General features: G+C 36.4%; 1 protein-coding gene across 4 annotated transcripts in view; it reads right to left on the bottom strand.

Moving 5' to 3' along the window:
• Positions 1-26,478, bottom strand: part of 14-3-3zeta (tyrosine 3-monooxygenase/tryptophan 5-monooxygenase activation protein zeta) — a 59,766-nt gene that overhangs the window by 20,996 nt on the left and 12,292 nt on the right. For all 4 annotated transcript variants that reach the window (XM_089094309.1, XM_089094307.1, XM_089094310.1 and 1 more), the window contains exon 4: positions 14,459-14,582. In XM_089094309.1, the coding sequence (XP_088950435.1) occupies positions 14,459-14,582 (124 nt within the window). The remainder of the gene's footprint in view (positions 1-14,458; positions 14,583-26,478) is intronic.

Raw genomic sequence — 26,478 nt, 5'->3', positions numbered from 1 at the left:
TCAATTATAGCTCTAAAGAAATAAAATCCCAACTTTTTTTTGAACAAAAAATCAAAATATCATAAATTTTATAATATTCTTAATATGTTACATCAACAAGACTTCGAAAAATGCTTGAAAAACTAATCAATTCTATTAAAGAACAGATGCAGTATAAAACCTGTTTTTCAAGGAGTCATATTGAAGAAAAGGGAATAGTTAACCAACAGAAAATTCCAATACTTCCGCCTCAGCGCAGGATGAATCATACTTCCAACTACGCAAAATATTAGGAGCAAACTGTCACACAGCAACAATAAAAGTTTCTCAGAAAGTGAGAATGTTTCTTGTAGGACTAACAAGATAATAGTGCATATCCGCAGCGTCTACAGAAGGGGGCGGAAGGGTCGCAAAGGGACTTGAAATATCGTATTGAGGGAAGGAACTAAATAATTTGTGTCTCCGACCCATTAAAACATAAATGAATCCTTAAATGCCACATTTGGAGGTAATCTGTTAAAATAAATCATTAATTGAGAAAATAGTTAATTTGTTCTATAGTCATATTTGTTCTGTGATTTTTGAATTCGGTACAATATTGCAATTTTTGTCAGCGATAATAATACAACTATTGAATTGATTATGGGCGAAATCAATACCGAATGGGAATTAGTTTAAGTTTGTCATTTTCTTCAGCATCTGAAAAAAAAAGTTTTTATACACTTCACGGTAAATAATGAGGACTGATTGCCATTAATGAGTTAGATTTTTAAGTTTTACTCAGAAAATTTACATTTTGAACTGAAAAATGATCATGTCAAGGTCGTCAGGTTCATGCCTTGAACTACGTAAATGAGAGTTTGGTTAAGGGGTTCGCAATGCATGATCCGCGACATGAGAGCAAAACTACAATCCCGTAAGAAACAAACATTTTTGAGATCTTCCGTGATCTAGTACAATTTTTTTCTGCTTTTACGACCCTTCGCTGCTCAGCAACGAAAAATTCATTTTTAAGTCTTTCGAATTGGTGTCGATGCGACACGTTTTATTTGCAATACGATTCAGATGCAGTTACACTGAAATGTTTCACATCGAGGCGAAAAGTTTTCATACTGTACACGTGGCACACATTTTTTTCTAACTATTCTGTTAAATTTCTGATAAATCATATATGCCTTCATTCATTTAACAATGTCATTTTCATTTAAATTCATTTCAACTTTCTATAGTTAATTTTCGGTTTAATCTGGAGTTCAGGTGCTCAACTAGCTGAACAGCGTTTGGTTGATGAGCAAGATAAAAGCACTCGTTCGATATTTTCAATAGCCCAGTTCAAAAAAAATAATTAGCACTTGCTTATTATACGAAAAACTTGCAGCTAAGAGAAAAGGGGAAATTAAAAAATAAATTAATGTTCGAATTGGCCTTACTGGTCATACTTTTACTGACTTCTTTGTTGGAAAATATTAACCCCCACGCATGTACTAGCTGTATGGGCCTAGTATTTATTGTGGTAACTAGGAAGTTATTATCCAGGTTACTCTTGCTCGAAAACCTCTATTATAAATATTACAAATAACATAGCCTTAATGTCCATACGCCAACAACGCACGAACGCTTGGCTCTATTCCTAAGCAGCCTTATATTCCGTTGCGTGAGTGGTATGTCACATCCATTACAGCATTCTACCTTTTTATATTTGTTATATATATTCATGTATTTATGAAAGATTTTCGGTTTTGTTGTTTTTCATTTATCGAAAATTCACTTCTTTTACTCCATATTATTCAGGTTCTTATCCACAGAAAATGACACTAACAGAGCATTTTTGCTTCTTCGAAAATACGATATTTTTGACGAGGATGTTGATACGATGGCCACCATGACGCGCATTCTTGATTAAATGAAATTCAACGCTAAAACACCTCATTTGAAAATAACATTATTTTTCTTTTCAAATGTTCTCATGACTACAATATAAAAATAATAACAATAAAAAATAATAATACGACTGATTGGGTTGTAAAAGAGAATATTATGCAATTCATAAGTGCAGTAAAATCCAAATCCAAGGAGGTACGGGAGGGGGGTTAACCCTCAAAAATACATTTTCAGGCTGTTATTTTTCAAGATGGATCCAGGCGCTACAGTATACGGAAATTTCGAAGGTGTGGGGGAGGATTCTTTTAAAAAATAATTAGGATACGAAAAACGTTGTTTTTCAATCTGGAGGGTGACGTGCAATTAATTTTTTTTTTACGAACGAAGGTTTTTTCCCAAACAAATCAAATGAAAAATGTGCAGCTATGCAACAATTGCGATATCATCATAACATTGAAAACACAGTATTCTTTCAATGCTAAACCAATGAAGAATTCCAACCCAGTATCTCAAGCACACATCACAATATTTGTATACATGATTATACTAGTGAAAGAAGCTTTATCGTTCCCGAAAGCTGAATCTTAAACAAACTTCCGCCATTCTAGTTGAGTGCGTCATCAAGATGTTAAACAATGTTGACCTATAACGTGATTTGCCGCCCAAGGGCCAATTTTCGTAGATACAATAACTTAATTTTAAAGTTAAATAATCTGTAATGTCAAACGAGATATTGAATATTAAAGCAGAATAAAGGGAAACCATTACACTCCCTTTATAAATTAAGATTTTTAGTAGTAGTAGTAGCAAGGAACAAATATATGAGACTATGAGAATCGGGATGTTAAAGCAAGTAATAAATGGTCTTGGACACAGATATCGTTGAATTATTATACATCTACGAGGAAGGCCCTCACCCGGGGAAGAAGGGTTACCAGATTTGAACCCCCCCCCCCCCAAAAAAAAAAAAATTTTTTGTCTAACTCGTAAAAAAGTAACAGAACTGCATATAAACATATTTTTCATGTGTTTGCAACCCCCCAACAAAACCTTGGATACGCCCTTGCCCACAAGTATATTGGGCTTAGTGTTTAGTCACAAACTGAAAAATTCATGAAAGTCTTCTTTGTCTGCAAAGTAGGAAGGTGACAAAAATCATATTAATATAGTAAATCCTAACGAGAAAAAATTGTGCATGCATTTATTTATCTCTAAATTTTTCTCGTAAACGGCACAAAAAGGTTTTCCTGAAAATTGGCTTACTACCATTTTTCGGTGTAAAAAAAAAGACCTAGATATGTCACTATTTTGGGGGAAAAAATCCCCTGCCAATCTCGTAAATAGTAAATATATTTCTTACCTTATATAATTAAAAGAAAAATAACTGTGCATATATTTATTTATCTCTCAATTTTTCTTGTAAACGGCACCATGACTATTCCTGAAAATTGGCATACTGCCATTTTTCGGTCTAAAAAAACTACCTAGATGTCACGACTTTGGAGGGGGGGGGTATTTGTTTCCCCATCCAATCTTCTAAAAAAAAATTCATAAATCCCCTTCTGACCGAAACTAGATACCCCTGAAGATTGTGTGAAAGCCTTGAGCAAAATTAGGAGTTTCATAACGCAATTGGTTTGTTGACAAATCAATTAGTTCCGAGCTTTTAGAGAATGGCATTTTCGTTTGATAGCAGTGAAGTGAAAGCCTCGGATTCTAAATTGCTCATTGTGGGAAGTTTTCTTTCGTACCCCCTCCCTCCCTAAAAAAAATGATGGACACAGCAGTGGAAAAAAGCTATTTTTGTTACTCTTGTACTATCTGTAATACACGCGCGATATTGTACATCGAACATGCTGAAGAAAGTAGTCAAACAGGTTTCTTCCAACGGACAATTCCTATGCTGAGGATTGCAAACAGTGATTTATCACTGCGTTTACAATATTTAAACTAGACCCCGGCGCCGCGCCGAGGGTTCGACCAAACGCCGCCAACGAGAGGCCCGGTTGACCGCCGCCGAAGCAGAGGCGGCGGCGTTCGTCTAACTTTGAATTAATTATGCGGCAATTCTTTATTGCGTCAACCGCATAGTCGGAGCTTTTTTTTCTCGTGTGGTTTAGTATTTTGATTTTCCCGATTAGAATCAAGCAGGGCTTGCACTTTCCCCGAAAATCTAGGCGTCACCCCGAAAAAAAATTTGGTTCCCCGAAAATCACCCAATCACGGTGCCACCCCTAGCGATTTATCACCAGTGACTTTCCCTGCCAAATATTACTTTGCGTACCATAATTCTTCACTACTCTCTTGTTCGTTAATTATTAGTCGAGGACCCAGCCTCTGAAAACTGACACAGGTGTGGTCAGCGAGATGACCGCGAAACGGAGGTTGGACCCAACGTAACTGACCATGCTGTTTACGGAAACGACCGCTATATTGTTGAGAAATGTTGGAGTGTCGTTGTAAGATCAAAGTTTTAGGTTTCTTCAGCTTTTAGCTGTGGATAAAATGTGTAAGTGTCAGAGCAAAGCCAGAAATGTATTGATTCTACAAACCTAATACAGAAAACGTTGCGAATTCACCTCGCAGCAGAGACGAGGAGAAACTGAACAGCTAAGAAACTTTTAAATCAAAATGAAACAACTAAAAGAACAAATGGTTGATGCAACCTATTGATGCAACCTATTGCCCAAAATACTTGATAACTTCAATTCAAAATCAACGGACTCGGTCGAGGCCTTCGGCCTCGGCTATTACATATAAGAACGAATCGTCCAAATTTCAAAACTCGTCTTCCGAGGACTCATCTGCCGATTCGTTACATTTTCCTGCACACTGACACAACAAATCACAGTCTCTGTTCTTGTCAACACTCGGGCAGGCTCTAGAGCAGGTTCGGCAAAGGCAGTATTTGGGTCTGGTACCTTGTGGGAAAGGATCTCCCCCCATTGGAACTGGATAGATTTTGCCTTTCAAAAAAGTCCATCCGAATTAAGTATGGTCAACTGGCGAAGGCCTTGGCAAGTTCGCTTCCAACAGGAATTTGACCTGTAGCAAAGAACGCATAGCGTGAAAAGAAAAAGCGTCATCCGTCGGAGGCAAGTATTTCAGTTCCCGTTTTCTCGGGTACAGGTGAATGCGCAAATCGTTCAAAGACCGGAATTCACCAGGGTCTTTGCCGTACATTGATACGACTACCTTTTGGCAGGCAGATGTAAATTCTTCCAAGACAGCTTGGGCATCGTCGCACCTTAGCCTCACAATCACGTTCCGGATATCCTCATAGAGGTTCCATCTTTCAACTGCTTTCATAGCTAACTTTTTGCCCTTGCCATAAGAATAGCTGACGGTATCACACCCAGTCACAGTACACCACTGGCAGGCAACTGAGCAAACTGTTCGGCAGGACTTCACAAAGCTGGTGAATTGGCACAGAATACTTCTGAAAATTCACATATATGGCAAGACCAACCAGCTCCTTCTTTTCATATAGCTGACAGTAGTGATACAGAAGTCCAACAACTATGTCAGTGTCATTTGCTAGCACAGCAATCTCCTTGAAGTTTCTCCCTAGAGCGTCAAGGACATGTAAAATTAGCCTTGTGTCCGCTCCTTCATGGTTTGAGCTGAGACGCTCTTCGAAATCTTCTGCACTCACATTTGCTGGCAATTTCGCAACTTTCATCCGATCTGAAAAGCCTCCCGAGAGATACAGTGTCACACCTTGCTTGACGAGATCCACAGACCCTTCACAAATCTCAAAGAGAACCTCAAAGAGCTGATTTTTTGTCTTCGAACTCGCCAAGATGGAGGTCCAGTTGGACAGCTTTGAATTCCTTCCCAGCAATATTTGTGCTCTAGCGTTCGCACCTCTGTGCTCGTGGCAACCGCTAATGTCTTTCAAGCTGACATGATTTCCAGCGGCATCTCGATACCCGAATAAACCGTCATATCTGTCAGCTACAACGTGAATTTCTCGCACATCCGAAGAAGCATACATCCACTGTTTCAACATTCTTCGGGAGTACGTTTCCACTGTTTCGAAAACACTAGGGGGATGGCTTCTTAAATAGGCCATGGAATCAATAACCAGTACATCTGCACTAGAGCAAGAATGCTCAGGCCAACTCTCTAAGCCAGCCTTGCACCTGATATAATCCAGTAATGGTGACTTAGCTCCACTGCGAAGTTCATAAGACAATAAGTCCTTCAAACGCTCCAACCCACCATCCATCGCTGAATCCACACTTAGCAGCAACTGTTTTACGGTCTGAAGCTCGGCAACGATCACAGACCTGAAATTTGCCGCTTTGCTTGCCTTTATCCTTATTTTCGCTGTTTCTGCATTTTTCACCTTCACTTTTGAAAATGCGGTTTTGTCACCAAGCAGGTACTTTTCCACAGCAGTAATCCCAGTCTGCCGAAGAATGCAAAAGGTTGTCAACCCCTGAAATACTAGGCTACTATGCTATAGCTTACTACTATGCTATAGCCTACTAATACTAGGCTACGCTTGCTAGATACACTACACTTGATAAATCACTGATGAAGCCGGAAACACGCTGGCAAATACTGACAAATGCTGGATGTATGACTTTGTATGAGATACTGAAATTAGCTTGTTGGCTTTTGTGAGATCATTCTATCCAGATACTTTCCCTCGACAATAGCATTTCCTATTTAGGGCATGTATCCTGTACTCTCAAGATGGCGTTGCTAGCCGAGAAAAAAAGAAGCGAAAAGGCAGCTTTGAACTGCTATAGCTGCTGATGCCTGCGTCTGACACCGGTATAGCGGGCCTTCCCGGGATCAGCAGGTCATGCTCTGTCCTTTGGTACAGAAAAATCTTGGTCATTTCACTGACCCCTCACAAACTGAAATAGAGCACATTCCTTCGGGTGGGTCCCAGACTCGTCTTTTTTGCTACTTTGCATAGAAACCAAACAGATGCAATTGCAATATACACAGTTCTTCATATGTTGACAAAAAAGTATTGTCTTTATGAAATGAGATTAAATCATTTCGAATGCAGTTTCCCAATTGCTATTTCTTACATTATTTGTAGTCGAGAATTTTGTTTTTAAGTTGAATAGAACGCATTCACTACTATACAGCTTCAGTTGGACTTTGAAATTGATAATCGACTGATTGTTTCTACAGCTGAATCGTAAGTTTGCAGAATTTTGTTTTCTTTCAAAGAAAATTCTTAAGATTTTCTTAATGTTTAATACACAATTGTTGAACGCCAGACAGATTAAAAAAAATACAATCTTCTTTCTGAAAAAATTTACCCCCCCCCCCCACAAAAAAAACCCTTCTTTTGAGACAAAATTTAGCTATAGATTAAGCTATGTACAAGGTTGGGGAATTAAAGATTGGAACGGAAGTTACCCCAAAAACATCATTCATAAAAAAATTGTAAATTATTGCCTATAGGGGGGGATAGGGGGCTATCATTTTTAAATGATGATACCTCATTTTTTTATTGGAAACAGGGATGCCAAAAAGATAATTATTTTTTTCATTTAAAGTGAAAAAAAATGACGGAAGAAAATGATATTAAATTGCCTGGGAAACCATTGAAATATTTTGATAGACCCAGGGCCCCTCATTGGGACTTGTTCATTGTCTTGGTATTCTGCAATTTCTTATAGACTACTGGCCTAATTTGGCTTTTGTGTACAAGGTTGGGGAATTAAAGATTGGAACGGAAGTTACCCCAAAAACATCATTCATAAAAAAATTGTAAATTATTGCCTATAGGGGGGGATAGGAGGCTATCATTTTTAAATGATAATTAAATTAAAAAAACAAGTTTTTTTTAACTGAAAGAAAGGAACGACGTTAAAACTTAAAACGAACAGAAATTATTCCGTATATGAAGGGGGCTGTCCCCTCCTCAACGACTCGCTCTTTACGCTAAAGTTTTTTTATTGTTTAAAAAAATAGTTGTGAGAAAGTCAAACACTTTAGCGTAAGGAGCGAGGCGTTGAGGAGGGGACAGCCCCTTCATATACGGAATAATTTCTGTTCGTTTTAAGTTTTAACGTCGTTCCTTACTTTCAGTTAAAAAAACTTGTTTTTTTTATTTAATTTTTGAACGTTTTTGAATTAATGCAGGTTTTGATTTTGGCTCACCGTACATGAATAATTAAAACAAAATTTGCATATTATATTTGGTTAAATGGCTTTCTCGAAACTTGTTTAATTTTATTTACGAACGTTTTTATTAGTAATAAATATACGTAACTTAGAATTAACTTACGTAACGAACTTCTATATTAATAAATTTTTAACACGTATACTAGGGGGTTCGCCCCCTAGTCAATACCCTGCTCTTTAAACTATAGTTCGAATTTTTTTTCAGTTCTTTAAAAATGACCTCTTAATCACAATCAGTTGATCAGTTGAAAAACTTGTTTTTTTTTATTTAATTCCTGATCGTTTTCTTTAATAATGCTGGGAAATCCGGTTCCCCATTCATGGCAATTTCACTTCCCCAATTAAAACTTACTTAATGGAAAAATACTTCCAAATAGCCACCGACCCTCTCCTTACCCCACATACCCTAAAAAATCAACTCAGAAAAGTTATTTATAATTACCAATAACCAAAAATATATGTTAAAATTTAGTAAAGTTAATAATTTTCATCCCTCCCCCTGGGGACTTTGGGGGATCAAGTCATCCTAAAAGACATTTTTATCATATTTTCGACCATGCTGAACAAAATGGCTATCTCAAAATTTTGATCGGGTGACTTTGGGAAAAAATGAGCGTGGGAGGGGGCATAGTTGCCATCATTTTTTTTTGTTAACTTAAAATGTTAAATTTAATTTTTATTTTCCTTTCAAATTAGCCCTCCCACTTTTTTCTAGTACCACGGGGTCGATACTATAACCAATGGAAAAAAAAAAAAAAAAAAAAACAAACAAACAAACAAATAAACACGCATCCATGATCTTTCTTCTGGCAAAAAATGGAAAATTCCACATTTTTGTATATAGGAGCTTGGAACCTCTACTGTAGGGTTCTCTGATACGCTGAATATGATGGTGTGATTTTCATTAAGGTTCTATAACTTTTAGGGGGTCTTTCCCCCTTTTTTCGAAAATCAGCCAAATTTTCTCCGGCACGTAACTTTTGATGGGTAAGATTAAACTTAATGAAACTTATATATTTGAAATCAGAATTAAAATCTAATTCTTTTGATGTATCTATTGGTATCAAAATCCCGTTTTTTAGAGTTTCGGTTATCATTGAGCCGGGTCGCTCCTTACTTACAGTTTGTTACCACGAACTGTTTGATACCTCATTTTTTTTTTAATTGGAAGCAGGGATGCCAAAAAGATAATTATTTTTTTCATTTAAAGTGAAGACGGAAGAAAATGATATTAAATTGCCTGGGAAACCATTGAAATATTTTGATAGACCCAGGGCCCCTCATTGGGACTTGTTCATTGTCTTGGTATTCTGCAATTTCTTATAGACTACTGGCCTAATTTGGCTTTTGTTTGTGGTCCCTTTTAATTAGGTTCTTTGGATCCTATTGAATGCCACGGTGAATCTATTACTCAGTTTTCCAATAATCTGAGGTATATCTGAATAATTTTGTCATTTTTGTTGTTGTCATTGTACCCCTTTACTCATACCCTCAAATTTTTTTTTTCAAGGAACACTAAGCTGTTTAAAGTTATTTCGCGTGTTTGCTTGAACCATATAGGGTCAATCCACGCCAAATCATCCAATCGTGACTGCGCGTGAAATTCCAATTTTGCTGAAAAAATTCTCAGCTGTTCTCTTCATTGATAGTGCACACAGGATTTTTTTTTTTTTTTGAAAGCTAGTTTTTCGGGAAAAAATTTCCAAAGTTTCAAAATTCGCAAAAAACGAGGTTTTTTGAAAAAAAAAAAATCCAAAAAGTTGGTATTTTTTTCCACTTATTTATCCAATTATCTACATAGCCAGGAGAGATTGGATAGAAAAAATTGAGGCAATCCGATAACGACGGAAGAACTGACGGCCAACCGAAGTTTTTGAAACCTTGTGCGAAAAAGCAGAACTTCAAAAATCTGTAAATTCTTAACGGTAAGAGCTAGGATACCATTTTTTTTTATTCTCGTCCTCTTGTCACCAGGTACAAAGGGAAGTTTTGCATTTAGTCCTATCGCTTTTAGTTTCGGAGATATTTTCATAGAATTTTGACAAATTGTGAAAATTGTCACTTTTCATCCCCAAAAAAGCTCTGTAGGCAACGCGATCCAGGAAAACTACTTATTAGGTCCTAAACTACCAAACATGACCTACCTGAAACCGTAAAAACCTCGATGGCAAAATTCGATCCTGATTTTTAAAAGAAGATTGAAGTTCGACCGTTTTTCAAGTTTCCTGTTATCATAAAAATGCAGATTCTTCTATCGCCAATTATTACATTTTTATTTGGTTAGCGAACATATCTTTTAATATGGCCACTCATGCTGTATCTCGTGTAACCAATCTCAAACTTTTCTAGTTTGAATGTAATTCATCAATTCAGGCACCTGGTATTCTTAGTATGTAGCATAGTATACTAAAGTTTTTTAGCCTACCCTTCATGTGAACTTGTCCGGAAATGGCTGATTTTATGTTTCTTGAAACAAATAGACGCTTCTTCAAAACTACTTAGATCAATTAAGTTAGAAAAAAATGAAATAATGAAAATAAAACAATTAATGGTTGCTTTCTCTGCTTTTCTTCTTGTAAGTTTTGAATGTTTCTGTAACAACGGCTACTACATCTGGCTCTAAAACAAAGTTTCTTGCGGAGCGACTACGAGACTCAGGAATAGGCAGCTTTTGTAGTAAGTTAGCAGCTGGTACTATGCACGTGTCGTCAGGCCGAGGCCAACGAAAACTTGAACATGGTCCATTTGGGTGCATAAACTTAGCTTCAACTTCGCCACTCTCCTCATCAATGCTTACAACACACCCCACCCACCAATCAGAGCCATACACACAGGCTACGTAGTCTCCCGAGTCCAGATCGGTTAAAAGGACGTTCTCGGAATCTAACCGCAACACAATAAATTCGTCTCTTGGCAAGATAGTACCCAAATCCGATAAAACGCAAGCACTGATATTATTTTTGCCTTTGGGCCTAAAACGGTGAAATGACTGAGTTCCAGGAATAGTAATAGCTTTCTCAAAGCGGTCTTCGAGGCAACTTTCAAAGTTTTCATTAACGTTATTTGACGAAACGCAAAATACTGTAATGTTGGGTAGGGACTTATCTGCCCACTCATAAAGATCGTGTGCCGTAAGTATCTGATTGTCAAATGGCCTTTGCAAGCTGGCGCGAGCTGCTAGTCTTTTCACAGTACCGCCAATCCCATCACACGCATTCTTTCCATGACACGAAGCAAAGAAATTCCACTCAGTATCTAACCCAAAGTCACTGAAATGGCAGCTCAAATTTGGAAAGTTTTTTCTGTTTTTGTACTGGGATCCTGCACCGTCGCTGAAATAATATATTTTGCAAAGGCCGGGAATCATAGCCTTAACGTGAAGCAATACGACTTTCAAAAAAGCGTGAACTGCAGCAGTGTTATGGTCCATGTGGTCGCTGATAACACACAAACTGTTGCTGAACAGGCTATCACCCCTACGCCAATATACCACAAACGGATGTAATGTTGCCTGAGAACTTTCCCAGTGAAAACCCTGAACTGCGTCTTGGACCAAAAAGGAAAAATTTTCTGCAAAGTCTAAAAGCAGGAGGACCTCATTGGAGCCGAGATTCTGCTTTAGTTGGTCTATGTAATTTTGCTGACGGACTGAAATGAAATGGTGTACTGTAAGGTTCCGGATTGACTCGACGAAATTCGGTATGAACACATCTATCGTTTCTTCTACTTGTCTAAGAACTGTTCGGTCCACATGTACCCACTCTTTATAGGTCACTGAATCATATTCAGCTAGTTCCTCCCAGAGAAAACTCTCCAAGTCGTTTTGTTTATCAAAACAGACAGTGCACTTGTGTAGCATGCACATTTCATTTCTGATAGAGCATACAACTTTGGACATCAAATCCTCGAGCGAAATCCTTATATCAGCGCCTAATGATTTAAGCTTAGCATTTTGGTGGTACAGACAAACACATACCGAATGAACCCCACTTGAAACAGCTGTAACACACCAGGGTGGCTTAAGCTCAGCAAATTTGCTGCGTCCGATTTTGAAATCCGGCTTGTCCTCATTGTCCTTCTTAAATAACTCGTAAAGTTCAGAAATATTGGCCAGCAGTAATTTCTTTTGTTTTTGTTCCCTTTTGCCATTGATTTTTACGGAGACGAAATCTTTCTTGCCTGGAAGCTGCCGGCTGTTGACGTCAGATTCATAAAAGTCCAGAACAGCCTAAACTATATGTGGCTTAAGAACATTAGGTGGCTTTTTTTAGGTCAAAAGAGGCAATATTCCTCCCTCCTTTCTGATATTCCTAGCTTTTTTTATGATAATGCATTTTTATGATAACAGGAAACTTGAAAAACGGTCGAACTTCAATCTTCTTTTAAAAATCAGGATAGAATTTTGCCATCGAGGTTTTTACGGTTTCAGGTAGGTCATGTTTGGTAGTTTAGGACCTAATAAGTAGTTTTCCTGGATCGCGTTGCCTACAGAGCTTTTTTTGGGGATGAAAAGAGACAATTTTCACAATTTGTCAAAATTCTATGAAAATATCTCCGAAACTAAAAGCGATAGGAAAAAATGCAAAACTTCCCTTTGTACCTGGTGACAAGAGGACAAGAATAAAAAAAAAATGGTATCCTAGCTCTTACCGTTAAGAATTTACAGATTTTTGAAGTTCTGCTTTTTCGCACAAGGGTTCAAAAACTTCGGTTGGCCGTCAGTTCTTCCGTCGTTATCGGATTGCCCCAATTTTTTCTATCCAATCTCTCCTGGCTATGTAGATAATTGGATAAATAAGTGAAAAAAAAATACCAACTTTTTGGATTTTTTTTTCAAAAAACATCTTTTTTTTCTAATTTTTAAAATTTTTAAATTTTTTCCCGAAAAAATAGACTTCAAAAAAAAAAAAAAAAATCCTGTGTGCACTATCAATGAAGAGAACAGCTGAGAATTTTTTCAGCAAAATTGGAATTTCACGCGCAGTCACGATTGGATGATTTGGCGTGGATTGACCCTATAGTGACCTAGTTAAATATTAAGTAAATTATTTTTTAGTGTAAAGCTGAGACGGTATCCTATCAAGGTGGTATCCAGAGGGGGGGGGGGGGGTGTAAGGAGATATTACATTTAAATAATAATATATCGAATTTTTTTATTGAAAGCAAGGATGCCAAAGAGTTAATTATTTTTTTAATTTAAAGCAGAGACGGTATCCTATCACGGTGGTATCAAGAGGGGGGGGGGTAGAGAGCTATAATATTTAAATGATAATACCTCGATTTTTTTTTTTGGAAAGCAGGGATGCCTATAAGTTAATTATTTTTTTTAATTTAAAGCAGAGACGGTATCCTATAAAGACGGTATCCAGAGGGGGGGCATAGGGAGTTATTATATTTAATTGATAGTACCTTGAATTTTATTGAAAGCAGGGATGCGAAAGTTTTTTAATTTTAAGTTGAGACGGTATTCTATCAAGGTGGTATCCAGAGGGGGGGGGGGGTAGAGAATGAGTAGAGAGTAAATTTGTAAATTTAAGCTGTGATTTGAGAGACTGATGAAAACATTAATGTTTCCGGTCAACAAACGGCTTACCGGCGGCGCGCCGCTGCTCCTGTTCTTGGCCCCGCCGCCGCCGGTCTTCCCTCATCGGCGCGGCACCGGGGTCTAATTTAAACTTTTGTTTTCAGGGGTTTAGGGGCAAAAAAGGTACCTTGGTTAGTTTAGGTTACGTATTTAATATTTGCTATGCTTTACCCTCCCCCCCCCTGATGTGCACATATGTAGCCGAAATTTTTTTCTTAACTATTAAATCTTTATCCTATTTTGTTTTATTTCATTAGCATTAACCAAATTTTCACTTCTCGGATGCGTTACAGATAATACAATAATACCCTATTTTTCTCCAATTATCGATGCATGCAGTCACTCAAAGCTCAATAGTTAATTCGAAAAAGAAACCAGCTAAAACATTTAACGAAATGCAATACACGAAACCAATACAAAATTTTCACTCATGATTTTTTTGGGAGGAGGGGTCCAAAATACAACAAATATGGTACATTTTAGGCTAGTATTTTTCAATTTCTCCAACAGGGGACAAAAATCCCTTCTTCCCTGAGTGCGACTATGATTATAATGACAATCAGATCATTAAGCAATTTGACGAAAATAGTTTAAGTTGAAAAGCCAACAAAATTTAGTTAGGAAAAAACATATCAATCAACAAGCAAAAAAAGGTATCGCATCAATATTCTTTCAACGTGTGGAAATGACATTCTTCTACGCAGTCTAGATGTAATATTATCATAACAAAGAGAAATCGATTCGTTACAAGCAAGGGAGAGGACTGGTTACTTGGCACAGTGTTGCCATAGCTGCAAAAAAGAAAACAAACAAATCAAAAAGCAGGCAAATACTTTTGAAAAAGAGGGCACTTACTGTTTCTTGTATCGCCGGTGGCAACTTCGGCGAGGTATCTATAATAATCACCCTTCATTTTCAAATAAAACACTTTTGACTCGGGGTTGCTGGCTTTTGGAATAAGGAATTTATCCAACAGACCCTGAAAGTTAAGTATTTATTTCAATTTTATTTCTCGAATTCAGCGTGGGGTCAAAACTTCTGGAAAAACCTAACAAGTGGTGACGCCTTTCTGTTTAAATTCTCAAAGAAATAGTTTTTTTCCTACAACTGTTAAAATATTATATAAAATTATAGAATGAATATGGTAAACCCCACCCCTTGATAAAAATAAAATATAGGGTGATACATGAAAAAAAAAAAGCTATTTCGAAAAAATTGCATCTAGAAGATTGAGTGTTCCTACTTTTGTAATAGGAGGGGATAGAAAAACCCCATTAAGTTACCGTCTGATGCACTATCGAGTTCTTATTCATATTCCTTGAAATGGAAAAAAAGGACAACTTAAGGTGCATCTAATTAACTGTCTTATGCGAAACTTTCAACTGATTAAAGTAGTCCTAACAAAAAAAAATGTTGTCACAACATTTGTTGCAAGTAGTCCATCTGTTTTTCTGAGGTAATATACTTTTAAAGATATTTTCTTCATCGACAGGCAGAAATTAAAAATATACATTCTGAAGAAGGCGGAGAATATTAATAAAATAAACTATATTTGACAATTAAGACATGACTAAGTTACGATATGGCGCCCTATCAAGCTCTAATGACAGTAGAATCTACAATTCAATAGCCTCAAAAGCCAAACTTTCATATTAAAAGCAATAGCCATTTATGACAAAGGGGCTGTTAAAACTGCTTCTATTAAGCTTGTGAAGTAAAAAGTTTGGGCAGACCATTGGGAACAAATCAATCAATATACCTCAATCGAGTCCCATCATAGTTAAAACATTTACGGCCCCTTTAGACTATATTATTCCTGGCGGTGAACAAATGAAGCAGGCACTTAAGCCCCGTTCTTATGTACACCTAGTAGACATCAGTGTCTAGACAAGATAATTTTGGACCAATCAAGTCCGCTCATGAAAAAGGAAAAACTTTATGATTAGTCGGAAAGGATTTTACCTACACATTGATCCCTAGATAAGCAAGTGTGTGAATACCGTTTTACTTCACCGTCGAGAGCGAAACTACCCTATCTTTGTTAAGATTAAATAAAAAAAACAAGTTTTTTAAACTGAAAGTAAGGGGCGACATTAAAACTTAAAACAAACAGAAATTATTCCGTATATGAACGGGGCTGTCCCCTCCTCAATGCCTCGCTCTTTACACTAAATTTTGACTCTTTCTCACAACTCTATTTTTTAAAACAATAAAAAACTTTAGCGTAAAGAGCGAGGCGTTGAGGAGGGGACAGCCCTTTTCATATACGGAATAATTTCTGTTCGTTTTAAGTTTTAATGTCGCCCCTTACTTTTCAGTTTAAAAAACTTGTTTTTTTATTTAATTTCTGATCGTTTTTTAGTTAATGCAGCTTTTATTTTAGCTCGCCGTCATTGAATAAGTAAACAAAATTTGCATAAAAATTTTACTTTTCTTTTGCTAAATGGTTGTCTCTAAATTTGGTTCTGACGTAATTTACAAATTAACTTACGTAACGAACTTATATATTCGTATATTTTTCTTCTGAAAAAAAAAAAAATACAAAGTTGCAGATTTTTGCAGATATGAGCTTGAAACCTATGTTATATGGTTTTCTGATACGCTGAATCTGACAGTAATTTTCATTAAATTTGTTTCACTTTTAGGGGATGTTTCCCCCCTCTTCACAATATCAGGTAAGTTTTCTCAGACTCGTAGCCTTTGATGAGTAATACTAAACTTAATAAAATTCGTATATTTAGAATCAGCATTATAAGCACATTCTTTTGATACATTTATTGACATCAAAGTTTCGTTTTTAAAAGTTTGGATTACTACTGAGCAGTATCGCTTGTTTTTTTTTTTATTACGGAGATGTTATAACGTATATGATGGGGTTCTCCCCTTAGTAAGTAAAAAGCTATTTACGTCAAAAGTAAAAAAAAAATTTTATTAACAAACCCCTGAATCACGAAGGCCGTTTAATTAGAATAGATAGCTCTTTTGAAAGCACTAAAAAAACTGTAGCGTAAAGAGCGAGGTATTGACTTGGGGGAGAACCCCCTCATATACGTAATAATTTCTGTTCATTTTAAGTTCTAATGTTGCTTCTTACTTTCAGTTGAAAAAACTTGTTTTTTAAATTTAATTTCTGATCGTTTTTTAAATAATGCTTGGAAATCCAGCGCTCCCTTCATAGAAATATCCCTTACCCCAAAGAAACATCCTCCACGGAAAGATTCTCCCGAGTGACCCCCTCCTCCAGCCCCCCAACCCCCCCCCCCCACCAAAAAAATATTCTTCCTGAAAATGTCTGTATACTTCCCAATAACCAATACAATATGCAAGCAATGGACTAAGTTCACAACTTGCAGCCCTTCCCCTGGGAACTGTGGGGGATTAAGTCATCCTAAAAGACATATTTATTAGATTTTCGACTATGCTAAACAAAATGGCTATCTCAAAATTTTAATTGGGTGACTTAGAGAAAAAAAAGAGCGTGGGAGGGGGCCTAGTTGCCCTCCATTTTTTTTGGTCACTTAAAAAGGGCACTAGAACTTTTAATTTGCGTTCCAATGAGCCCTCCTAAGATATTCTACCACCACTGGGTCAATACGATTACCCCTGGGGAAAAACAAAAACAAAAAACAAACAAACAAATAAACACGCATCCGTGATCTTTCTTCCGGCAAAAAATGCAAAATTACACATTTTTGTAGATAGGAGCTTATAGGTTCTCTGATACGCTGAATATGATGGTGTGATTTTCATTAAGGTTCTATAACTTTTAGGGGGTCTTTCCCCATTTTTTCGAAAATCAGCCAAATGTTCTCAGGCACGTAACTTTTAATGGGTAAGATTAAACTTGATGAAACTTATATACTTGAAATCAAAATTAAAATCTGATTCTTTTGATGTATCTATTGGTACCAAAATTCCGGTTTTTAGAGTTTTGGTTACCATTGAGCCGGGTCGCTCCTTACTTACAGTTCGTTACCACGAACTGTTTGATAGGATACACAATGATACAGACGCTATATTAGAGGGGATAACGCAATTCGCTTCTTAACGGGCTTTCAGGTCACCCAATAAGAATATAAAAAAATTCTGTTTCTGATCCAAGGTCAATAATTCATTTCTACCGACCGCAAAATCGCGTTTAGAATAAGCAAAATCTTCCTATTTATACACTGAGAAAAATGTGTAGTACTAGTATTTTTTTTTATATAGGCACTTAACTAAAGCTCTTTTTCGAGAAATGATTTTATTTTGGGTAATCCTAATGAAATTTACCAAAAAATGATGAAAATATAATATTTTAGTAACAAAATCATGGAAACTACAACAGAGAATTATGGAAAGCAGGCCGCCCAGAACGCATTATGTTAAATACCTAACCTAAGCAACTCTATATATTAAATATTTAATTAAAATATACCTGCATATTAGTTCATCTCACTCAGGCTTAGGTCACAGATGAACCGGTTTTAAACAGATCAAGAATAACAGTGTAGTCGGTATAATACGCAAGTGCAAAAAAACTCCTTATGGGCGACCATTTGGTTCATTTCTGTTTCTGATCTAGAGGCGTCAATTGGTAGTGGGACATTTCCCCCTAGATTTTGAAAAATACTTTTTCGTAGATTTTCATTCAAAAATGGCTTTTTCGATATTTTCACTGAAACAATTGAAAAACAAACAACAATACAGTTCCCCCTAAATTTTGAAAAAACACATTTTTGTCCCTCCGTGCATTTTCGTTTGTTGAAGCCACTGTTCCGATCAAGGTTAAATATGTGCACGGATTTCAAATCCATATTCACAGGAAACTAAAAGCTTCCTCTTCATACACTGGTAAAACGTACTATACGTATTCTTTTTGGGGACTTGTCAATTATACAATAACCACTCGAGAATTTGTGATGCTAAACTGGTCAAGCAACTTCTTTATACCAGATAAGCAGCTTCGGCTTGGTTGGAAAATACATTATAGCTAAAGTTTAATTAAATATTTAGTTGGTTAGGTTACGTATTTAATATAGTGCGCTCTGGGCGGCCCCCCTTCCATAATCCTTTGTGGCAGTTTTCATAATTTTGTTACTGAAGTATTGTATTTTCATCCTTTTTTCTTTAATTTCACTAGCGTTCACCAAACTACACTTCTCGAGTGGTTATTTTATAATTGACAAGTACCTTCTTTTTTAATAGGTAGTCAAAGAGGTCTTTTTTCTGTGGAATTCTCACTGTCTTCTTGTTGAGATTAAAATGAAGACGCTTTTGAATAGTCTCATCACCGAAATCAAATTCCGAGCCCCGCAGTGCTTTGCTGCAGCTGAGTTCGAACTCTGGGTCACGTATAAACAAGCTGAGACCAAACCCACAGAGCCACTACAGGACAAGAAACTGCTTGATGGCTTGAGGGTTTCACTATTGACGAGACATACAAGCCAGAGCTTACATAGCGACGTCGCTTTGTTTGTTTATGCCAGACCTTTGCATTTGCTAACTTATGCCAGAGCTTACACAAGGATGGTATCGATGCAGCCGATATGGGTACAATAATTTTGCTCCCAGTAAAACTGAAATTTTGTTCGGTAGTCCTCGGTACGATTTTACAAAGAAAATAAAAATAAAGAGCATTCAAAAGTAATGCAAACATAGCGCAAAATCCCCATAGCTCTTCCAAGGTGAACCTGTGTACAAGCGCGTGTATATAGCTAAATCAAAAACTTGTGTTTCCTGCACAGGAACGTAAGCAAGAAGAGGGGCTTCAGGGCCCACTCTCTTCTGAAATCCTTAATTTTCTTGGATTCCTGGGCACTTCTTATTCTAATTATCAAATAAAATTAAGTTATCTATACCACCCCCCCGCCTCGACCCAAAAAACAAAATCATACATAAGCGTACTCGGTGTTACTCATTTATCTTGGTTGCTATATTTAAAGGAATATAAATTCTTCACTTTTTCAATTAATTTTGTAATAATGAAATCCCATTTAGCCTCAAACTATGACTTTCAGCTACAATGACAAATCGAAGGGCTACTCACTCCCAGTTGCCTTATGTACAAGATTTTCCAAAGTGGCCAACCCCTCCGGACCAATAGTCTATGCAACTTGATGTATGATACCTCAAGAAATTAGTTATTTCACATTGTAAAATCTAGAAAACGGCACCTTTTTCAAATAGATTACTTGAAAGATAACAGGCCTAAACCTGACAATTGTTTTGTCTACAAACCTTAAGTAAACAGCGTACTAGTCATTCAAATTCACGAACAAACTTCAAGAACAAATTCACGTCAGGAGAGAATGAACTCATCGCTTTTCGCCATGTGACAAGGAACAAGATAAGATAAATGGCAAGTCCTCTTGGTAATCCCTAAGTGGCGACTCGCATGATTCCCAAGACTATAAGGACATGTGCCTAGTACAGGTTCACCAAAATTGATGAAGGGGACAAGGAATTTTTCAGTTTTTATGGAGATAAAACAAATAGCATTTTTAAAACCTAAGGGAGGGCATTTTCGGTTTTCCTGATTATTTCATTAGTAGCAAAAATGTATTTCTCAAAATCTAAGGGCAATTGACACCCCCCCCCCCCCCAGTTTGCACCCCTGGCCTCTTGGTGTCAAATCTTTTTAACGAGTACTCCCTCTTTGATTTTGGGCACCACGAGCCCTCACTTTAGTAATCCCTTTCAAACTGTCTACCTTCATTGTATCAGAATGAAAAGAGGATTAGGCCGCTTTGTTCGCACCAAATATGTTCAGTCTTCAGAATGCTTCCGAGATTCATGGGCATTTGAATGCATTCCATTGCGATATAAACAAGAGACTATAAATTATCTGTCTCAATATCTGATTAGTAACGTCAAGAAAATGGCTCAGTCAAAAGCGTACACAGGAGAGGAACTCGGGCTTGAATTCGGGATATCATGAATTTTTGAGCATTTCACAATCAAAATATAGAAAGAAACTTTTTCATATTAGCCCCCCTAAAAAAAAAACTCGTGTGTACGTGCCTGGGCTCAGCAGTCCATAGAAAAAATTCGCTGGAAAGACAGTTTTTTGTCATTCTAAGAATCTCGGGGTCAAGGTTTATGGCAGATAAACACTCACTAATTCTAATTTAAGATTTAAACAAAAATAGAAGATTCTAAATTTCGAGAATAGCTTGTTTTCATTACAAGTGCGCAAAATTAAGCTGTGTTAACACGAGATAAAAAAGAGGGTCGTTTTCGGTTATATAATACACATTCGAGAATTTCAATCGCGAATGATGCGAACGTGACAGAAGAAACTAGTCAGGCAACTTCTTTATACCAGAGAATTAGCTTTGGCTGGGTTGAAAATATATTAGCTATATTTATATAAGTATTTAGTTGGTATTTTGGTTAGGTTAGGTTACGTATTTAATATATGCTATGCTTTACCCCCCCCCCCCCTAATGTGCAAATATATAACCCCAAATTTGTTTCTAAACTATTTTATTTTCATCATATTTTGTTTTATTTCAGTAGCATCAACCAAACTTCACTTCTCGAGTGTGCATTATACATAACCAACAAGACCAAAAAAGTTTAGTCCATTTCAGAGAAAATAAACATGTACCAAGATTATTGACACGTGACCAAATAGCCTAATGAGCCCAATTCAAGATCTAAAAGTCACTACCTAAGAAGATAAAATGTTCCAAACTTTGCAATTTGATTTTTTCTGTACCAAAGCGTAGCTTTTGGACCCAAGATAAAAAAGAAGAAAAGATGCAGTCATTTATACAGAAAAAACAAAATTGCAAAAATTGTTGGCATACCATCAAGAAGCCAAATTAAAAATCTCATAAATATATATATCCTTAAAACTTTAGGAGAACTAATGTATATGCTCTGTCATTTAGGTTTCCCCATCCGATATCACGCCAAATGATGCCTCGTGTCTTTTTAAAAGATGTAAAAATAATTCGTGCTATGTTAGCAGCATGTTATTTCCTTTAAAAGTTGGGTACTAGTATCCAACATAATGGATACTCGTATCCGTCGATGGCAGTTCTAATTTTTTGGATTTTATGCAAATCGCTGATATTGGCGAATGACTCGCTTTATGGTTGTTAGGTATTTGTTTTAATTCTTATAATCTTTGGTTTGGTACTTTAGTAGAAAGCGGTAAGAGCGCGACAATTGCATTGAAAAGATTTTTATGAAAACAGGTTTTCGCTACCTTGTAAGGTATAAACGGTACTTGTGCACTATATGGTACACACCGCTATAGACTGCATCAAGGAAAGCAGACACGAAACCTGTCAAGCGGCTATTTGCAAGAGATAATGATTGCAAAGCCTGGTTTATCAATGAGTTTGCAATGTTTAAACGGTTGTTTTTTGGGGTTTAGGGGGGGGGGGGGGAACGGTACCTAAGGTAGGTGACTTATTTAATATATGCTATGCTTTACCCCCCAAATATAGCCCCAATTCGTTTCTAAACTATTATATACTCATCCTATTTTATTATATTTCATCAGCATTATCCAAACTTGACTTCTTTCGTGAGTACCATATAATGCACAAGTACCGTACAAACAAATGGTTTCTCACTGCGGGAACTATATTTAAACTTGATTTTTGGGGGGTTTAGGGTGAATAAAAGGTACCTAGGTTAGGTTACATATTTAATATATGCTATGCTTTACCCCCACCCCCCAACTCTAATCTGCAAATATATAACCCAATTTTGTTCATAAACTATTATATTTGCATCCTATTTTGTTCTATTTCATTAGCATTAACAAAACTTCACTTCTTACGTGCTTATCGCTTTGTACAAAAGTACCTTTGGCTTTTATTGAATTTTTTATCTTTTAAGTTTTTGTTATTTTCATAAGTTTTTTTTTTTTGGGGGGGGGGTACTGGTGCATTATACCTAACATAGCGCTATACACGAAAGAAGTCAAGTTTGGTTAATGCTAATGAAATAAAAAAAAAGGGTGAATATATGATAGTTTAAAAACAAATTTGGGCTATATATTTGCACATTAGGTGGGTGGGGGTAAGCATAGCATATGTTAAATGCGTAACCGAACCTAATCTAGGTACCTTCCCCCCTAAGCACCAAAAAACAACAGTTTGAATATAGTAAACGCAATGGAAAATCATGCTTTGCAATTAATTTATATAGCAAATACCCGTTTGACGGGTCTCCATGTCTGGTTTCATTGTACAGTCTATAGCGCTGTTTTATGTATAATGCACCAGTACCGTTTTTTGTCTGTTTTTCCACATTGACTTTCCGCGTTTGTTTTGTTGTTTTTTTCTTTAGCATTTTCCTTGAATATACTATTGTGTTCGCGCTGAGGAAGAGAGGCGGTTGTCCTCTTGAAATATTCGCTTTGTGTTTGTTTTTCAGTATTTTCGTTTGGCCTTAAAAAAACCATGTTTGATTGTTTTATTTCTTTATATAATGGCAATAAACAAACAAAAAGGATATTTCTTGAATCTCGGAGGGGCAATAGCCCAATATCCCCCCAATTGGCTATCTGCTTTTAAGTAATACTTGACCTAAACATTATTACCCGAATATTTGCACAAAAATCTTGTAACCCACACGACAAGTTCTGGGCAGTATTATCAGACATCAATTAAAAAAGTAATTGCATTGCGACGTTTAAAATCATTGCACATCCAAAGAATATCTAATACATTACTCATGCTCCCATAATAGCATAAAAGCCTTATTTTGTCTTAGAAGACAAGTTTGGTTGACCGTCCTTGCAGCAACCTCAAGGTGAGATGTAGCTGAACAATTTACATACAGAACTACCCAAGCCAGAAATTTGAACAAGAGGCCGCCAAAGAAAAGACAAGTCAATTCACAAAGATGTTACGCAATACATTCTTTTCATTCGGATTCTGTCTCATTTGTTCATAAAAGATGGGACTAACTTGGCAAAGTCCTATATTCCAGATTACATCAGAAAAGAATAAGCAAATTTTTTAAGAAGGAATCTTTCAGGCCTTTCATCTGTAAATAAGCACTGTCGCAATATTGAATAGGTTTCACTGACAAATGCAATTTATCTTACTGAAGATTCAGAGTTCGCGGTAACGAACTGTAAGGAGCGACTCGGCCCAATAGTAAATGAAACAAAAAAAAAGAATTTTGATAACAATTATTACATGACTAGAATTGGCTTTTTATACTGGTTCCAGATATATAAAAGTCACTATATATAAAAGATATATAATATATTTTATATAAAAGATATATAATATATTTTATATAAGAGATATATAATATATTTTATATAAAAGATATATAAAATTCAAGTTTAATGTTGCCTATCAAAAGCTACGAGCCTAAGATAATACTCCTGATTTTCGAAAAAAAGCGGGAACACGCCCGAAAAGTCAAGCGGTCTTAATGAAAATTACACAATCAGATTCAGCATATCATAGAACCCGACTGTATATGTTGTTGTATTTTTGTCAGAAGAAATATCACGTATGCGTGACCATTTGTTGTTTTTTTTTTTTTTTTTTTTTTCAGGGTAAGTCGTATCGAACCAATATTACTTGATGATTGGAAGAGGCCTAATCCGAAGAGAGATTAAAATCTCTTAATGTCCTTTTTAAGTGGCCAAAATTTATCGAGTTGGAGTAAGATGCGACTTTTCAAAAAAACTACACTTTTTGGTATCTATTACTTATTATTATCTACGTGATGTCAGGACGTTATGCGACTGTTATGCTTCGCGCGACTGTGCCACGGAAAAGTAATTTTTTCTGTCATTTTGTGGCGTCAAATTATGATGCTTCCCCAAACAGGAACCAAGTTTCTATCAATTGAAAATTCTAAGACAGCCAATCAATTTAGTACTGAAATTCTGAGGCGGTTTTGTTGTGGCATAAAGTGTGCAACCCCTTGATCCTGAAGGTAGTAATATGGCAAAAGGTAAAAATGGAATGATTTTAACAAGGACAGGTAAGGTATCACGATTTTCCAAGGGGGAAATATAGACTCAAAGATTACATAATTATATCCGCTTAGATGCAGAACATTACATGGCAAAACGGAAAAATGATATAGAGGAAAGTATTAATTTTTCTGTAATAGATCAGTTAAGCAAATTAAGATGATAAAAAGCATATCTTTGAAAAGGGTTGAAATCTTTATCCCCTCTCCACAAAAGTTATGTGAATGATATTGCTGTGACATACGCCACGCGACTTTTTATACTGACTGTACAATGACAAAAGTTAAGAAACAGAAAGATTTTAGTAAGCCAATCGAAAGGGGAGCATCGTGATTTTCCAGGATTAAACTTCATTCTAGGCCTAAATATAAATATACAGTAAAATTATACAATAATACACGTTTTACATCATTCTTCAGCAGCGACTCGCGTTGGTACCTTCAAACAAATTATTCTCCTGCGTTCACACACATCCAAGTAAGCATGGGCACCCATAAGGGGGGGGCAGGGGGCGTCCGCACCCCCCTCCCTGGCTGAATGATGCTCCCTTATTTATATATTTTTGTTCTGAGATTTCTATTATATAGCATTAAAAGTGCCAATTAGACGAGGTTTGCCCCCCCCTCCCCCTGGAATTCAGCTTATGGGCGCCTATGCAAGTAAGTCCAGGTCAAAACCTACACTTACATTTTAGAGTGGTAGGTGTCACCATGGTTGGATATAAACGGAGCTTATGTTAAGATCATATTTTGAAATAAGATATTTCTCCTAACAGAAAACATAGGGTTGTTTCCATCCAGTAAATGGTATATTTCCAACTGCTTACTTAGCTGAAACATGTAATACCCCATCCATGCGATAAGGAAACAAATTATGGGCACCGCCAAGAAGGAAGATGCCCCCCCCCCTGGGAAACAAGAAGACTGTGAAAAAAGTATCAAAATAGAAAATAAGAAATAATCGCATTTAAATAATCCAAAAACAAGACTCCGAATAGTGTCTTACCCTGTAAACTTTTCTGACAACGCTCTTAGAACTAATACATAAATCCGCATGCACAAGGGAGCGGAATAAGTTTCGGATTTTTTCCTCGAGGTTATAATGGACAGAAACAGTGAATAATTTTGGCATTGTTTCTCTTTGTTTAACATAGTAATCAAATGAATAAAAAAAAACAGCGGAAAATACGTTGTTAATGATACCCTCACGGGTATCCAAGATTTTAAGGATTATAGACGTTTATCCCCTTTTGAGCTTATTAAATGAAGGAATGTGGACAAGAAACTTCACTAATCTACACCATAAAAATATGAATGGACATAACAATAAGATTAAGTACCGGTAGCGCAAAAAAATAGAAATCACAACCCAACAATCTACAAGGAGGCCGATTCAGAGGTTTCTGACATTTTAGTACATATTCTGATACGATCTCACACACATTGGATAAAAATAGAGTGGTTGTAAAAGACACTCGTTATACTTATTGTCACATCAACCGCAGTGGTTAATATTGTCACTTGATGAGGCTGAGACAATGCTTCCTATAGATGTAAATCTATGGCCTAATCTGCATATTCAAAACATAAAGGTCAAAATAGAAACAGCCGAGAAAAACAATGACTAATCACACAAAAAATCCTAAGAAAATTGATGATGGGATTTAACACAGGTGGGGACTAGTGGGACTATAAAGGGACTAGTGTTGGGTGATACTCAATATTAATATATTGCTAAATCGGAGAAAATATCGATATCGAAACGTAAATATCGATATCGAAAAGGATATTTAAAAATATTGGCTATTTTCGGCTTGTTCTGCTATCTACCGGTAAACGTCCTGCAGAAAAGATCCAACGTAGAAAATTGTTTCGGAAATGGCCGATAAAATGAACAAGGATGTATTTAATCCATTGACTCATACATGCTG

Source organism: Artemia sp. Qi Xiang Cuo, chromosome 9 (genome assembly GCF_049724085.1).
Source record: "Artemia sp. Qi Xiang Cuo chromosome 9, ASM4972408v1, whole genome shotgun sequence".
NCBI classification, from domain to species: domain Eukaryota; kingdom Metazoa; phylum Arthropoda; class Branchiopoda; order Anostraca; family Artemiidae; genus Artemia; species Artemia sp. Qi Xiang Cuo.
This window is presented reverse-complemented; position numbering and strand designations above follow the sequence as displayed.